This window comes from Canis lupus, chromosome 3 (assembly GCF_011100685.1).
Source record: "Canis lupus familiaris isolate Mischka breed German Shepherd chromosome 3, alternate assembly UU_Cfam_GSD_1.0, whole genome shotgun sequence".
Classification (NCBI taxonomy): Eukaryota; Metazoa; Chordata; class Mammalia; order Carnivora; family Canidae; genus Canis; species Canis lupus.
The window spans coordinates 61,524,847-61,542,407 of record NC_049224.1 but is presented as its reverse complement, the minus strand read 5'-3'; the positions used below and the strand labels follow the sequence as shown (position 1 = coordinate 61,542,407).

The 17,561-nt window shown below is 50.7% G+C and overlaps 1 protein-coding gene across 8 annotated transcripts in view; it reads left to right on the top strand.

The window, feature by feature from the left end:
* RGS12 (regulator of G protein signaling 12) overlaps nt 1–17,561 on the top strand; it is a 119,710-nt gene that overhangs the window by 24,128 nt on the left and 78,021 nt on the right. For 7 of the 8 annotated variants that reach the window (XM_038533173.1, XM_038533172.1, XM_038533171.1 and 4 more), the window contains exon 2: nt 3,381–5,361. In XM_038533173.1, the coding sequence (XP_038389101.1) occupies nt 3,481–5,361 (1,881 nt within the window). In that variant the 5' untranslated portion in view covers nt 3,381–3,480. Of the gene's footprint in view, nt 1–617; nt 724–3,380; nt 5,362–17,561 lie in introns of those variants that run through there. The other variant, XM_038533168.1, reaches the window with a different exon arrangement.

Genomic DNA, 17,561 nt, shown 5'->3' with positions numbered 1-17,561 from the left:
CAACATCTGTGAATTTGGAGCTACACACATTCAGCCCATAGCAGGTGATCTCAAGTCAGGGCGCTCCAGGTGTTGTTACCTGTCGAAATCACCTGGCAGGTGTGTGTGGGGGAGAGACTTTGTTGAAGCGGGCAGCTCAGACCTCCTCACCTGGAGTATCCGGGTGGAGGAAGGGGACCCAGGAACTGGCACTTGAGCAGCCGAGATGGCAAAAATGCCAACAGGAGCTGGAAACTGTGCCCTATGGTTTCTTCCAAATTTCACTCTGCTCACTTTACTATTAACTGATATAGTTTAAGGAAAAATTAACCTGTAGGCTGAACTCAAAATGTGGTTGTAGGTATTAAGACACTACTTATATGAATTAGAAACAATTCTTTTTCAGTGAGTAAAGCACAGGGACAGGACCTGTGGTCAGAAAGTTGCTTGAATTAGAAACAGTTTTTAATCAATAGAGGAATGTGACTGTAAGAATCCAGTAGAAATATTTGGGTAAGTCACATAGAAGACTGTTGGCTTGGTGTTACATCGTACAGTGCTAGGACTCTGGTGTTTGGGTGAATTACAAAATAATTCTGCATGTAAAATTGGGAAATCATTAATTTTATACAGGCAGTACCTGTTGTTTGGCAGAGACAGCCAGCAGTCTTCTGTCACTGGAGGAAGGCAGCAGGGCGTCATCAACCCCTGTCCTGGGAGGGGTCATGGTGATGGGTGGCACAGGTAGGCATAGTGGCCCTTGCATCTGTGTGCTCTCTCCTCACCAGTAGGGTGACGCCCCTGGCACGAGTTTCTGTGGCCACGGAAGCAAACTCGGAGGCTTGGAACAACACAACTTTATTCTCTCACAGTTCTGGGTGATAAGTCCACAGTCAGTCTCACCTGCTACAGTCACAATGTCGTGGGACTGTTCCTTCTGGAGGCCCTAGGGGAGGGTCTGTTTTCCTCACCTTTTGTGGCTTCTAGGGGTGCCCCGATTGGGAGCTGTGTGGCCCTTCCTCTACCTTCATAGCCTGCCACTCTGATCTCCACTTCTCTCTAACCCTGACCCTCCTGCCTCCCTCTGATCAGGACCCTGTGACTCCAGGGGTTGCTCAGATCAGCCAGGATAACCTTCTGTGTTCAGGAGCCTTCACCTGAACATGCCTACGAGGTCTCTTTGGCTGTGGGAGGCTACTTCCCAGTTCCCTGGGGGTAAGGCATATTTGGTGGGGGAGCATCATTCAGCGTGGAAGTGGCCTGGTGAGGAGACCCTGAACACTATTCTTGGCCAACTTTAATAGATGTTTTTAATGATGAATATCAAGTAGTTAAATGTCCAGTCATAATACTTAAGTGATTCTTGTATCACTACTTAGATATTAAACAGTATGGTAATTTAGAAATACTTTGTTCTTTTATCACTCTTAGCCATCGGGGTGATTTTGTTCAAATCCACATCTTGCACACTGTGTCCTCTCTGTCCTTGCCTCCACTGGTGGGGCCACCCTGGAGCACACCCTTCAGTTCCTGTAGCTTCTTCTGTCATGCATGGGTGGGCATTTTTTTTTTTTAATTTTTATTTATTTATGATAGTCACAGAGAGAGAGAGAGAGAGGCAGAGACACAGGCAGAGGGAGAAGCAGGCTCCATGCACCGGGAGCCCGACGTGGGATTCGATCCTGGGTCTCCAGGATCGCGCCCTGGGCCAAAGGCAGGCGCCAAACCGCTGCGCCACCCAGGGATCCCGCATGGGTGGGCATTACTTGAAATTAAGCTTCTGTGACTGCGTACCTTTCCCAGGATGAAGAATTGATCCTAACAACTTTAGAACAATTATTTTAAAAATGTACTTTCCTTAAGAAACATGATATCTATACTGTTTTGGGTCTTCACAACATGATTTGCTATATTGTTTTTTAAAGTGATCTTTGAAGGGTTTTGTACAGTAGGAGCTCCACAGTGGGACCAGGCTGTCCCCCGAGAGGCCTGTGCTGCACTGGGCCTGGGCAGGTGTCCAGGAAGTGTTCCCGCTCCTCAGCTGGACACCCCCCTGCCTGTGCCAGACCCCTTCTTCCTGAGGGTCTGCGGTTTGGGCTGAGCCAGGGGCAGGGGCCTGGAGGACCAGCCCCAGCAAGCCCTGTTCTACGTCCTTAACGAGCCACCCTGGCTGACAAGACCCCACACGTGTTGTCACTACACGCTGCTGGGAATGGAGTGCATCCCACCTGAGTCCCAGGGAGAGGATGCTGGAAGCTGGCACCTGATTCCTCTGGACTTCGTCCCCCTGACTTCTTGACCCCATACCTCTCCCTTTGGCCAACTCCCTGGGATCAATCCCAGCCATGAGCACAACTTTATTCTAGGTCCTGTGTGTCCTCCTAATGAGTCATGGAACTGGGATGGTCCTGGGACCCTGACACAGGTTTGTTTTTGAGGACAACCAAGGCTGAAGTCATCCCCGGAACAATTAAATTATATTCCTTTGCTCTTTTTTTTTTAAATGTTTTTTAAAGATTTTATTTATTCATGAGAGAGAGAGAGAGAGAGGCAGAGACACAGGCAGAGGGAGAAACAGGCTCCATGCAGGGAGCCTGATGTGGGACTTGATCCCTGGACTCCAGGATCACACCCTGGGCTGAAGGCGGCGCTGAACCGCTGAGCCACCCAGGCTGCCCTCCTTTGCTCTTTTTGGTGGTTTTAACTGTTCTATCCGGTGGCCTCTGTAGTTGGCTGAGGCGATTTCAGACTAACGCAGTTTTCCCACATGGTACCTTGTTCAGAAGAAATTAATTGAGGGAGGAAAAATATGAGAGAATATAAGCTGACTCTTTCCTGATGGATTGCTGCTTGTGATGGAGGAATTTGTGATCAGATAGGCGCCTTTCTACCCCAGGTCTGTAGCCAGCACTGCTTCTCACTCTGCCTCTGCGTCTCAGATTAAAGTGCAGGTAGGGATGTGCTGGATCTGCAGAGGGGCACGAGAGCCCCATTGTGCCCATTTCCAGGCGCTGCCAGGCTACTGGTCTTCTGATCACACTTGGAATGGTAAGGGTCTTGAGGTGTCTTTCCTTTCTGCCCAGACAGGCAGGAGAAGGCAGGAGAAGCTTCTGCTGCAGCCCTGGATCCCTCAAACCTAAGGTGGGAGTAACGTCACATCAGTGTTGCAAAGTGTGTCGATTCTGGGAAACACAGTCTGCTCCGGAGGGAAATTTCTTAGGCTGACTTTATGGTTTACCATATGTAGAGACTGCTTTTCCTTCCTTTGGACATTTATGTGTTAACCAGACACTCTTTCTATGATGGTTTTTGTTATGAGTTATCTTTTTATATTTAGGTGATATGGGTAAGCAATGGAAATATGGGATCTGGAATAACAAGCTATCTATTGTCTTCCTTAGGGCATTATTTCAAGGAAAAGTGCAGTAGCACCCAGCATTCCCTGAACTATGGATCCCCTGCAGTAAAGAATGATGCCCTTGGTATTGCAAGCACATCGAGATGTATAGAGCAGGGGACACAGTGGAGCGTCCACTTCATGGGCCGGCGCCCCTTCGCATGAGGAGTGTGGAAGTGGCCAGAGGAAGAACAGGGTACGGATTCACCCTTTCTGGTCAGGCGCCTTGTGTGCTCAGCTGTGTCATGAGAGGGAGCCCTGCAGATTTTGTGGGCCTCCGTGCTGGTGATCAGATATTTGCTGTCAATGAAATCAATGTGAAGAAAGCGTCCCATGAGGATGTAGTGAAATTAATTGGGAAATGTTCTGGTGTCCTGCACATGGTGATTGGTGAAGGCATTGGCCACGTGGAGTCCTGTTCCAGTGATGAAGAGATTGGATTTTATGAAGGAAAAGGCTGGCTGAAGCCCAAGCTTGATTCTAAAGCCTTAGGTATAAATAGAGCAGAGCGAGTTGTTGAAGAAATGCAGTCCGGTGGAATTCTCAGTATGATCTTTGAAAATCCTAGTCTTCGTGCGAGCAATTCAGAGCCCTTGAAATTGAAACAAAGATCCCTTTCAGAGTCAGCCGCTGCGCGATTTGACCTTGGACGTGAAAGTATAAGTCATCCGAATCCTGGCCTGCTTTCTAAGGAGGAAGTATCAAAAATGATTAATGATGATTCGGTTTTCAGTATCGGACCTGAGAATCCTGAAGATTTTGTAGTAGATGCAAGTATTTTAAACGTTGCCATGGTCGTAGGCTACTTAGGTTCCATCGAACTTCCTTCCACAAGCTGTAACCTTGAGTCGGACAGTTTACAGGCGATCCGTGGCTGCCTGCGGCGCTTGCGGGCGGAGCAGAAAATCCACTCCCTGGTGACGATGCGGGTCCTGCACGACCGTGTGCAGCTCTGTACTGACCAGGCGGCTGTTCTGGCCGAGTACCCGGCTGAGAAGCTGGCCTTCAGTGCTGTGTGCCCAGATGACAGGAGGCTCTTTGGGCTCGTGACCATGCAGACCAGTGACGATGGGAGTCTGGCTCACGAGGATGAGGGTGCCTTGCGGACTTCCTGCCATGTGTTCATGGTGGATCCAGACTTATTCAATCACAAGATCCATCAGGGCATTGCTCGGCGGTTTGGGTTTGAGTGCACGGCTGACCCCGACACCAACGGCTGCCTTGAGTTCCCAGCATCCTCTCTCCCTGTCCTCCAGTTTGTCTCCGTACTGTACAGAGACATGGGCGAGCTAATCGAGGGAGTCAGGGCCCGGGCCTTTGTGGACGGGGATGCGGATGCCCACCAGAACACCAGCACCAGCAGCAACAGTGACAGTGGCATTGGCAACTTCCACCAGGAGGAGCGAAGCAGCCGAGTGCTTGTGGTTGACCTGGGCGCCAGCTCTAGCAGGCACGGCCCCAGCAACAGTGGCTGGGAGGGTGCCGGTGGGAGGAGCTCCCAGCCTTGGGGTGCCCCCTGGAATGGGGCCTTTTGCCACGACCCCGAAGGGGGCCCCCTGTTTGAGGCCTCTCCACAGGCTGATAGGTGCCGGGACTTCAGTAAGCACTTAGGGTCCACTTCTCACGGAGAGGCTCCCCCTGCCCCCTTGCGGAGTTCAGTGCCGCCTTCCAAGAGGGGTGCCGTGGGCCATGGCGGTAGTTTCGGCCAGCGGTGGCTTCCAGTCCACGTCCTGCAGGAGTGGCAGTGCGGACATGCCAGTGACCAGGAGTCTTACACAGACTCCACCGATGGGTGGTCTAGTGTCAACTGCGGCACGCTGCCCCCTCCCATGAGCAAGATTCCCGCCGACCGCTACAGGGTGGAGGGCAGCTTGGCACAGCCCCCCCTGAGCACCCAGAAAAGGGACTGGTCCAGGAAGGCTTTCGGGATGCAAAACATTTTCGGTCCCCATCGACAAGTTAGAAAGACTAAGGAAGACAAAAAGGTAAGCCTGTTAGATGTGATTCGGTAAAACTGAGCTGGATATCGTAACTCAGTCACTGATGGCATGATACATGCTAGTTGACAAGTGTCCAGTCCCGTTTTTCTCCTGCTGCCCTTGGGCCCTGCCTCTGTTGGCCTTGCAGGATGTCTTTTGCTTATGTGCGGTGGGCTCTGTCCTGCCCGGGAGCCCTCTAGGTACTGCCCCCTCTCTGGCGGGTCCTGTGCAGAGCAGATAATGGAGGAGGGATATCACTTCTCACAGCCAGGCTGAGGCTCTCCTCCCTCCCTCCCTCCTGCCCTTTCGTACTGCTGGTGCCTAGGAGGGTCCTATCCATGGGCCCCTTTGGAGCCCATTTTATCCCACCCTTTTGAGATGAGAAAATTCTTGAAGCACAGATACTGTTGATCTCAAGACAGGTCACTTCCCAGGGTGTGGATCCTTGCTCTGTTTACTTCATCTGGAAAATCCTGAAAGAAATGCTGGCTGAACTCGGCAGTGGGCTGGTGGCTTGTGCTCCTTATTCACTGAAGGTGCCTATCAAATGGTAAGGGACCATGCTTGGTGCAGCAGTGCTTTGAGCATCTCACACCTGTCCATGTCCCTTTGGGGCCTTTGCCTTCCCCACTAGGAGCTCAGTTTGGAGCATGAGGGCGGGCGTTAGCATGTAGGACTTTCCTTGGCAGAGGGGTGGCCAGTGGCACCAGAGGGACAGGCTGAGCTGTTGTGTGGCCGGCGCCCAGTGAAAGACCCAGTGAGACATGGAATGGTGCCTGGCTTGGGTTGTCTCCAAGGGACTTTTCTCAGAGGACTTTTCATGATTTAATTTTTTTTAATTTATTTTTTTAAAAGATTTATTTATTTATTTATTTATTCATGAGAGACAGAGAGAGAGGCAGAGACACAGGCAGAGGGAGAAGCAGGCTCCATGCAGGGAGCCCGACGTGGGACTCGATCCTGGGTCTCCAGGATCACACCCTGGGCAGCAGACGGCACTAAACTGCTGCGCCACCAGGGCTGCCCTTCATGATTTTAAAATACCTTTTCTGCATGTGTTCACATTTCTGTTCTTGATAGCCAAGAGTCTCACAAGGAGATCCTTCTGCTGGCTGGTGAGGATGGGGTTGGGGAAACAGGAGAGCTGAGGGGCTGTTCAGCGAATATTCTGTTCATGCCTGCACCCTTCCTAGTAGTTTCCTAGTCATAGTAGTTTCCACTGTACAGCACTCTGAAGATTTAGAGATGGAGGAGAGGTCAGACCCCCTGGCTTTCCCTCTCCCAATGGCCATGATCACATTTTGAAGAGTCTAAGGGTAGATTTTTGTCCTTATAAACAGTTGTAATTGTGTGGGTTTTTGACTCAGTTCCTAAACTGCTGCTGCCAGATGTTCTATTGTCATGTGCACCTGTTCTCTTGTCCCTTGGCTGAGCCACACATGGCCTGGGTTCTTGGGGCAATCCCCCCCACCCACATCCTTCTCGTCTGCTCCAGCCAGCCAGACTGTGACATGGATGCTTCACACTTGAGCCTCCTTCTGGGGTTGGGGGTGGGGAGGTTCCAGCAGCATGTCCTTCCCTATTGCTGTGGTAGGCTAAGGAAGGAGGGCCCGAAAGGTGGTAAATGTTATCTGAAATTGGAAAATTCACCACCCCTTTGAATGCATATCCCACAAATGTGTCTCCACTGGTGGTGTATAAGTGGATTTTTGCATTGGGGGAAGGAAAGGGTGTTTATGTGGCTCTCTGCAGGTCCGGTGTACCCCTGGTCATTCTGGGTGGAAGCCCTGTGTGTGCACTGCAGGGCTCTCTGCTGTCTTAGACTGCACCCAGTGGGGTTTCAACCTCAGGGCACCTGCGAAGAGGGGGTGCTACAGCCCCTGTTCTGCAAGTGACGTAGCCAAGGTTTGAGGTTTAACAGTCAGGATTAAGCAGGGTCATGATTCAAACCTTGGATTTCTTCTTTTTGTTAAAGATTTAATTTTTTTTAAGATTTTATTTATTCATAAGAGACACACACACAGAGACAGAGACACAGGCAGAGGAAGAAGCAGGCTCCATACAGGGAGCCCGACGTGGGACTTGATCCTGGGTCCCCAGGATCACACCCTGGGCTGAAGGCGGTGCTAAACCGCTGAGCCACCTGGGCTGCCCAAGATTTAATTTTTTTTAGGGGAGTTTTAGGTTTACAGTAACATTAAGAAGGTGCAGAGATTCCCCGCATACGCTTTGCCCACACATGTGCACAGCCTCCCTGACTATCCGCATCCCCACCGGGGAGTACCCGGTACTGATACCATCATCACCCAGAGTTCATAGCTCAGTTCCAGGTCCCTGTCGATGTTGTGTGTCTGTTGGCTTAGACCACTGCGGAATGACAGGTGTCCACCCCTGTGGTATCACACAGAGGAGCTTTGCTGCCCTAAACACCCTCGTGCTCCCCCAGGGTCCTCCTCCCCAACCCCAGCCCCTGGCACCCACTGGTCTCCTTCCTGTACCCATCGTCGCTCTGTTTTTCCAGAATGTGCGGCAGAGGGACTCCTACAGCACACAGCCTTTGCTGACTGGCTTCTTCCTCTGACGTGCACCTGAGGCTCCTCCAGGCCCTTTTGTGCCTTGATAGTTTGTTTCTGTTTAACGCTGAATAATCCACCATCTAGATGGACACAGCTTATTCCTTCATCACCAGCTAAGGACATCTTGGTTCCTTCTGAGTTTGGGGAATTATGAACAAAGCTGCTGTTAACATCTGTGTGTAGGGTTTTGTGTGGACGAGTTTTCAGCTCCTTTGGGTAAATGCCAAGCAGCTTCATTGCTGGATCAGATGGTAAATGTTTAGTTTGTAAGAAACTGACAGACCATCTCCCAGAGCGTCTGCACCAGTGATTCTGTGTCCCCAGTGTGGTAAGCAGGAGCTCCTGTGGCTCTGTGTCCTCGCCAGCACGTGCTGTGGTGGGAGGCCCAGATTTGGCCGTTCTGACAGGTGTGTAGTGGTATCTTACTCTTATTTTAATTTGCAGCTCCTTGATGTGGTAGGATGCCGACCCCTTCTCATATCCTTCCCTGTCATATGCTTGCAGTCTGTGGCTTGTCTTATTCTCTTGACATGGTCTTTCCCAGAGCAGAACTTCTTAGTTTTATTTTTTAATATTTTATTTTTTAATTTATTCATGAGAGAGAGAGAGAGAGGCAGAGACATAGGCAGAGGGAGAAGCAGGCTCCATGCAGGGAGCCCGACGTGGGACTCGATCCTGGGTCTCCAGGATCAAGCCCTGAGCCAAAGGCAGGCGCTAAACCGCTGAGCCACCTGGGCTGCCCCAAACTTCTTAGTTTTAGTGAAGCCCAGGTGATGAGTTCTCTCATGAATCATGCCTTCGGCGGTATATCTGAAAAGGCCTCATCAAGCCCACAATCATCTAGCTTTTCTCCTGTGTCATCTTCAAGCTTTATATAAATTTTTTATTTCACATTGAGGTGTATGATCCATTTGAGGTTAATTTCTGTTAAGGGTATACCGTCTATGGGGAATATAAATAATAGTGAAAGGGAATATAAGGGAAGGGAGAAGAAATGTGTGGGAAATATCAGAAAGGGAGACAGAACGTAAAGACTCCTAACTCTTGGAAGCAAACTGGGGGTGGTGGAGGGGGAGGAGGGCGGGGGGTGGGAGTGAATGGGTGACGGGCACTGGGGGTTATTCTGTATGTTGGTAAATTGAACACCAATAAAAAATAAATTTAAAAAAAAGGGTATATGGTCTGGGTCTAGATTTATTTTTCTGTGTAGGGACGGCCCATGGCTCCTGTACCATTTGTTGAAGATGCTGTCTTTGTTTGCTTGTGTTGCCTTTGTTCCTTTGTCAGAGATCAGTGATGATATTTATGAGGGTCTCAGGCTTCTTTTTGATATTCTTTCACCTTGAACACAAGTGTAGTGAGAAGGAGGGCCAGGCTGGTAAGACTTAGGCTGTAACAGAGGAGGACATGCTGCGGTGGAGTTGGGGTGTCTCTTGTGCTGGGAGATAACAGGAAGGTGCTCACCAGTGTACTGTGGACCCAGGTAGGAATTCTGTGAGCCCGTCAGATGGGTATCGTTCTTTTTATTTTACTGACAAGGAAAGTCAGGTTTATATGCGTCAGAAGACCAAGGAAGTGCTGAGATTCAGACTTCCCTGGGTCTCTCTGACTTCCTTCATTAGACTAGTTTGGATGACTTGTTCCTTTGGTAACGGTGATGGGACACCCAGTTCATCTAAAAATAAGGAGTGGTGAATGGTGTTTTATTGGATTCCTACTAAAATCTCTTGAAGGTTATCAGTTACTTTTTACTTTGCTCCATGGATTCTCCTGATTATTAGCTCAGCCTAATCTCACAGCCTCCCTTGCTGGAGTGGCAGAAGCTTCCAGAGGTTGTGAGGTGGTCTCCTGGTGTCCCTCCTGGAGGCTTGTTGGGATGAGGAAGACAGGCCAGGAGGGATGAGGGAAGTGCCTGGGAGTGGGGAGAGAGTGAGAGGTGTTGGGAAGGGCACGTGGTGGGTGCCATGCAGTGGAGGCCCCAGGTGACTCCCATTCTTCTGCATGGTAGCAGTGGCTCCAGTGACATGCTGTGCATGGGTCAGGGGACAGAAAACACACCAGGTTTGAGCAGAGAAACAGCGTGGAAAAGTGTGACATAGGCCAAAGATGGTGAGCTGCTAGGAGGAAGAGCCCTCTTGGACCCTGGGGCAGGCCTCACAGCAGTGGCGGGACAGGGGCCAGCTGGAGAGGCTGCCCCCCAAGGCCCCGCTGCTCTCTTGGAAACAGTGCAGGAACCCATCGGAATGCAGCCACTATGGGACGGCCATCCCCAAGCACTCACTCACCACCTCCTGGAAGACATCCCAGACCAGAGCAAGGTCCTGTTAGACCTTGACACCTCCCTCCCTCCTTGGCTGGCAGCGCCTCCATCAGGCCAGCAGGCCGTGAGAAGGCCACCCATGTGAGCCGGGTGGCCACTCCCGCATTGCCCTTGGCAGAGTGGGGAGCGTGTTTGAGCTTTTCCTACCCCCAAGCCCATCTCGATCCCCAGCTCTCCTGGAGCCAGTCTTGGTCACCTGTGCCTGAGGGCTGTTTCTTGTGGTTATAGGGCAGTGCTGGCCTGGGCAGCCTTGTGGCTCCTCTTCTCTGGGAGCCATATGGGGAGTGACATGCTACCTCCGCCTCAAGATGGCCTTTCCTGGTCTCTAGGTGCTGACGATGGCTCCCACATTGTGCTCCGCAGCTCTTTGTATGAGATGTGCCCTGTGAGTTCCTGGGTCGTACCTGTACGCAGTCTGTTAGCTCCACAGTGAAGGAGGAAGCTGACCCCCAGAAGTGCTCTTCCAGGCCCATCTCTTCACTGTCCTCCTCTGCCACCGCTTTGGTTACAGCCTTCAGTGATTTCCCGCTTTGTTTACTTTGCTTTTTGCTGAGTATCTTAGGTACAAAAGGGAACGTATGACTAACAAAGGGATTGATGTTGAAGAAAACCCAAGACCTTGAGATGTGATCTGTATCATCAAAAATGATCCCATTACATTTAATTTGAATTAAGGATATTTAATTCTGCTTCTTTGAAAACTGATATTCTAAAAATAATATTAATCAAAATATCTGGCTAAGTAGCAAAATCCATATTCTTAAACTTCACACGTAATGGATTTTGGAAAAATTAAAAATGGAAATATGTTCATTATAAGACCATCTAAAGGATTTCTTATTGTTATTTTGAAATGAATTCGTAAATATTTTTAAACTTCTCAGTTTCATTTTTAATATGGAAAATAAACAATAGGTGGATCCCACAGAAACAGAAGCTCTTTGGGATCAGCAGTACTTTGTATGAGGGTACAGGCATCCTGAGACCACAGTGTTTGAAGACAAGATGCCCTGGAGGCACTCACTGGTTTGCAGGACAGACGTTCAGGAGTGAGTCCTTTCCAAACTGGCAGTGTTGGTGGGCACCTAATAAATACCTTTTTGATTGAATACAATGAATAAGTGCTGAAAAAAACACCGTAGACTACATGCACTCATTTAAAAGAAAGCAACATGAGTTAGCGAACATGGAGGGCAAGACAGGGTCACGCCTACACCCCAGTGGCCGTATCTGCTGTGCTTGGGAGGGGGGTGTCAGCTGAGTCACACGGTGGCCTCTGCTGCAGGAGGCTGTCAGTGTCGTGGTGAGCCCCTGGGCCTCATGTGCAGCACACAGCCCCATGGCAGAGGCAGGAGGGAAGAGAAGTTAGCGCCATCTCTGCCTCAGGCAGTGGGGTCCATGTACCAGCCCCATGGAAAGCCCCCCCAAGGCACAGGGAGAAAGGTCACCAAAATACATGTATTTAATATCCCATTTTTGTGTAAAAATGTCAATACCCCTCAAATGAACCTGTATGTTTTAAAGTGTGTACATGTTTATATATAAATGTATAGAAACAAGTCAAAGGAAATGCTCCCTACTGAGCAGTTACCATGGGGGTGTAAGGGGAGATTGGGGATGGGTCCAGGACATTTTGGTTTTATCTTGTGTTACTTTGATTTTTTTATTATGGGAATAAGAACATATTTTACTTGCTAAAAATCATTCCTTTGGAGAAAAAAATTATTTTTCTGAATTCTGTTTAGTAAGAACCAAGTGAGGCATGGCGCTGGAAGCCGAAGCCATGTTTCTGTGGCATAGCTGGTGATGGGCTGGTCCCCGGGGGGCCGGGAGGGTACCTGGTTCAACAAACAGATCTCGTACAGCCTTCCAGTACAATGAGAGGAAGTTTTAAAATAGATCTTAGAAAAAAAGAATCTGGAGGATACTGTATCCTTCTGCACAAAGTGGCTTTGCCCATTAGCCTGTGGGAACCACGCCCGAGCACCGTGGCGTCACTTTCTGCCCCAGGTCGCCAGGCCAGGAAGCAAACGGGAAGCCAGGCCGGGCCAGCCGGCTGTTGCTGCTGGGCTGGTGGCTGGTGCTGAGGGGCCGGTGGAGGCAGCCCGGAGCCCCCGTGGAGGGGGGCATGTGGGTGGTTGGGGGGCTCAGGGAGGCAGGACCAGGTGCTGCGGAGGAGGTGGCGGGAGCACAGGGAGTGCCAGGACAGAGACAGAGCGTCCCCCACCCCCACTGTCCTGCCAGGGTTTCCTGTGCTTTCCAGGAAAAGTGAGAGTGTTCCGAGCGAGGTGGCCCCGTTCCCGCCAGAGTCAGGAGCCGGGGAGGCCGCAGCAGTAGCGTGTTCTGTCCTCCTGCCGCCCTCTCCGCTCGGCTCTGTGAGGGGCTCAGCGCAGCCGGTGTCGGCTCAGATTTAGCCATGCACTGTCTGCTGCTGCGGCCCATTCATTTCCACCGTGTGTGCACCGCCACACACACACGCACACACACACATGCTCTCGCTCACACGTTCACACACTCACTTTCACACATGCACACATTCGCCCACACTTACACACTCACACCCATGCATTTTCATACTCTCACATTCACACTTTTACGCATTCACACAGTTCTCACAAACACTCTCACATCCACACATCTTCTCACACACACTTTCTCTTACGTATTCACACATGCACACTCACATACACACTCTGAGCCATTGAGGAAATGGCAAGTGCTGCTCTTATGAGCATCCTGCACACATGTCCATCTCCGGCAATGCATGTGAAGGGATTTCCCGGGGTCTGTCCAAAGAGTGCAATGGCCAGTCGGTAGCAGTGCTTGTTCATCTTTGCCGATAACTGCCAGGTGTTGAGTTTTTAGTATCCATATTTTAGTATCCGGCAGGTTTCTGGAGCAGCGACAGATTGGACTACTGACTTATAACAACTTTTTCCTGGTGCTCAGTCCTTGTCCCTGGACCATGGCAGTGTCAGCCACGTCAGGTGTCACTCTACACGCACCAGGGTGGTACTTACTGTAGGTGAGGAACCCTGAAAAGAGGAATCAGGGAGCTTATACACAGGCTATACCCTCTTCCTCCTGGCTCTTTAAGCAAGTTTCCTTGGAGACAGAGGGAAGAACCCTGGGTTTTCCCTCCTACTCTTCGCAATGTAAATAAGTATCTCTGGTAGGTTCTCCCCAGACATGCTCCCCCCTCAACTCTGAAATGGAAGGTCTTACCCTCTGGAGGTAAATCTCCTGAGTTTCCTGTCTGCTTCCTCCTAATTAAGTCACCAAATCTAAGACTGGGAGACTGTGGGTCAGGTCCCATGTCTCAGTTTCCCAACAGTCCCAGTCTGCTAAGCATGAGCACCCAGACTGCTCCACATTGTCTCCAGAACTTGCCAGAACTCGCCCTGGCCAGGCTTCTTACTTTGTTGCCAATCTAGTGGATGTAAAATGATACTGCACCTTGGCCTTGCTCAGGAAGGTGTGGATTCCTTGTGGGGAGAAATCCCCTCAAATCTATGCCTACTTTTCTCTTGGGTTGTTTCTTCTGCTTGGCCTGTCGGAGTTTTAGATACTGGCTGTTCATCCTGTGCTGATCATATTGCACGTATAGCTACACAGTTTGTGGCTTGTGTTGTTCACTTGCTTTGTGGGGTCTTCATGTCAACCATCTAGTCAATCTTTTCTTTATGATTTACAGTGTTGATGTAACACATTCATCACTACCCTGAGGTCAGGAAGATTCTTTTTCTTTTTTTTTTTTCTAAAAAAAAAATCTGCTTTATGAGTAGAATAAGATAGCTAGCAAGTTCATTTTTTTCTCTCTCTGGATGACTTTGGAACTGCTGCTTGTTGCTAGAGCACTATAACCATCCTGCCGTGTGGCAGGCTCAGAGGTCCCTCAAAGAGGCTCAGCTGTGCCTCTTTGCATCACATGTTCACACGTTTGGGTCCATTTCTCAGTGCTCTACTCCTCACTGTCCACACCTCCAACAATACTTTACTTTTATAATTGTAGCTTTGTAATGAGTCTTTATATCTGATGCGCTGGCTCTCCTTGCCTTATCTTGGCTATTCTGAGCTTTGCTCTTTTATATAGATTTTACAGTGAGTTTGTAAATTGTCCAGAAATGCTACTGATGTTTTTGTTGCAGTTGTATTTTCATCTGTAGACCAATTTGGGAGAACTGACATCTTTAGAGTATTGAGTCTTCCTATCCATGAAAATGGTATTATTTCTCTCCATTTATTTATTTAGGCTTTATTTTGTTGCAGTAAAAATTTATAACTCCCTTTATAAACATCTTTAATCAGATTTATTTTTAGAGTCTCCCTTTTTTTTTTTAAGATTTTATTTATTTATTCACAAGAGACACACACACAGAGAGGCAGAGACATAGGCAGAGGGAGGAGAAGTAGGCTCCATGCAGGGAGCCTGATGCGGGACTCGATTCCGGGACCCTGGGATTGAGCCCTGGGATTGAGCCCTGAGCCGAAAGCAGATCGTTAATTACTGAGCCACCCAGGCGTCCCTTAGAGTCTCCCTTTTGCAATCAGCTTTGGGACATTGGCATCTGTGTCCCTCCCCCTCCCCCAAGCTCTGCCCCCAGGGGTGCTGGGGAGTGGCTAGAGGGGAGGAGGAGGGTCCTGCTTCTCCCTCCTTGCTCCCTGCATGTTGCCATGGCAATGCTCCTCCCTGGGCTGGGCAGTCCTCTCCCCTGCCAGCCCTGAGCTCAGTTATCAGCTCCTCTGGCTCCATTGTGGCTGCACCCCACCCCTCTCCCCCAGGTCTGGGTCCTCATCTGGCTGCTGTGTTTAAATCCCTCCCTCTTCTTCCGGTCTTTGTCCCAGCCCTGGGGGTGTAGTCACTTCCCGGTGGCTGTCTCTGACTTCTTAGTGTCTCTGCCTTTCCAGGTCTCTGATGCCTAGTTAACTGTTCCTTCTAGGAAATTCTCCCTGTGAAAACAACTGGTGTGGTCTTGCTTTCTGACTAGACTGCCTGACATACCAGGAACAGTAAGTATGTCAGCTGGAAGTCTTACTCCTTAAATTCTCTGTGTTCCCTCTTTTTAGAAAAACCTTCAGATACTCTGGTCTCTATTTTGAACTAAACAGTTTTCTTTGTTAGAGTCTACTTTTTTAGTAAGTGCTTACTGAGCACCTACTACATACTGGGCCCCATGGAAGGGATGGAGGCATATGAGCGGGACAGGCACAGCTCTAGTTCTAACTGTAACTAAAAAATGACTAGTCAGGGCTTGTTCCAGGCCCCCTCTGGGTCACCCTGAGCAGGTGTTTCACTGGCTACCGTGTTCTCCTGTGGAGATCGAGGTGGTTAGACTGGCTAGTCTGAGTCACTGCTGGTGCTGAAATGAGCCGCCTAACTCAGTGGCTCTGTGGGATGGATCAGCATTGGTACTAAGTGGCTGGGGCAGTTTGGTACCCCAGGTGATGGAGTTCTGCTCTCCCCCCACCCCCCACCCCATTTCCACCCTGGAGAGAACTGACACCTCTCAGCCTCCTTGAGGTACCCACCCCCACTTATAGTTTGAGGTGACAGGAACCAGGGGGGTTGTTTCTCCCAAGTCCTACTCAGGGACCAGGTGCATGGGAGGGCCCTCTTGTTCCTCTGGAAACCCGGCCGCACGCCCTGACTCTGGCTCTGGCTCTGGCTCCGGCTCAGCTGCTGGTGGTCAGGCCATGTTCTCCATGCCTGGAGCTGGGGCAAGACAGTCTGCTCCCTGGGCTGGGCCATGGCCACGTGGCAGTGACAGTGACAGTGTGTCCCCGCATGACCCCTGGCCTCCTGCAGCAAGTGTGCAGAGTTGTTAGCAACAGCAGCTGAGGAAGGGAGATGCAGGTGGAGGAGGGCTGCCATGCAGGCCGTTACACCCTTGTTCGGAGTGTGTGGGGACCATGAGTTACTTAGTGCCGGGGGTGCTGAGTCATTGGTGAGCTTCTGAGTTTGTTACGGTAAGAACTACGTTAAGAACTCCAGTGGCTGGCCCAGCCCGCATGTCCTCGCCTCCTGAGCATCACAGTGACACCGTGTTCTTAGCACAAAGCCACATGCTCATTACCCCCACCCACAAAATAAAAATACGGAATCACAAGTACATGATTTGTACACAGGGTTCGTCTTGTGCATATTTGGAGCCTTCTTTGGTTTGGGAGCAAAGAGCATTGGGCTGCAGAGAAGGCGTTTGGATGGCTGCCAGGCTTCCTTTGCCTGCAAGCCACTGGGTCCTGCTGCAGGGCTCTTAGGCCCCTAGACAATTTGTTCTCAGCCTTTCTTCTAGCACTGTGCTGGGCAGTAGGTATTCAGAGGACAAGGGCCCTGCTTCCTGGGGGAACTTGTGCTAACAGGTGGGGAGGGAAGGCACAGCCTCAGAGGAGGACTCCTCAGAGGGGGACCCCAGGGCAGCTCCTCAGGCAGTGCAGTTAGGGGTGGCCTTGGGTTGAGGGCTGAAGGGTGGGGAGAACAGGCACCTGGCCCAGCGGAGTCTGGATGGCAGGGACCAGGCCTTGCCAGTAGTGCAGCAGCCTCTGAAGGGCTGAGCAGGGGCTACTAGGCAGATGTGCAGGGAGCCCGCTACTCAAGTAACCTGCTAGCAAGGGTTCTCTCTGAACTCTTGTTGGGATATTCAGGTTTGATGAGTGTAGTGGGATGTTTTATTACCAGTTCTGAGGACCTGTGTGCTGCTGCTGCTGGCGATGGTGCGTCTGGGACAGGGAGCCTTGGGCATCTCTGCCTTTTTCTTCAGGCCTACCTATTGTCCTGTTCCTGAGACAGTCCCTTCTTCCCCCTCCCTCTCCCTCCACCTTTTCCCCTCTCTCCCCCCCTCCCTATCTCTCCCCCTCCCTCCTCTTCCTTCCCCCAATCCCTGCACTCCTTTCTCTCTTTGTACTACTGCTCCCTGCTAGGTTCGGTTCTTTCTGCTCACCGCTGCAACAGGTTGCCCTTTCCTGAGCTTGCACACTCTATTTCAGAAGACTTTGCTGAAGTACCCCTGCCAGTGCTGTCTGCAGCCTGGCTTTGCCCTGTCTGTTCCAGGGCTCTGTTGGGCTTGACCTCTGCTTAGCCTGGTTTCCTTCTCTAGTGGTCTTGGCCTGGAGTCTTCAGCACCATCCTGGACTTGCAGTCCACGGTGTGGCCTCCAGGGGCCTCTGGTTTCTTCTAGACTGGGAAGCGTTCAAGTAGCCCGCAGCTGCTCTGTTGCCGTCTTCAAGTAGCCTCAGGAGGACTGAGAGATCTTGAGTTCTTTGGAGTCCAGAGACCTGTCTGAGCTTGTCTTGGGTGCCCTGTGGCCCTGTGC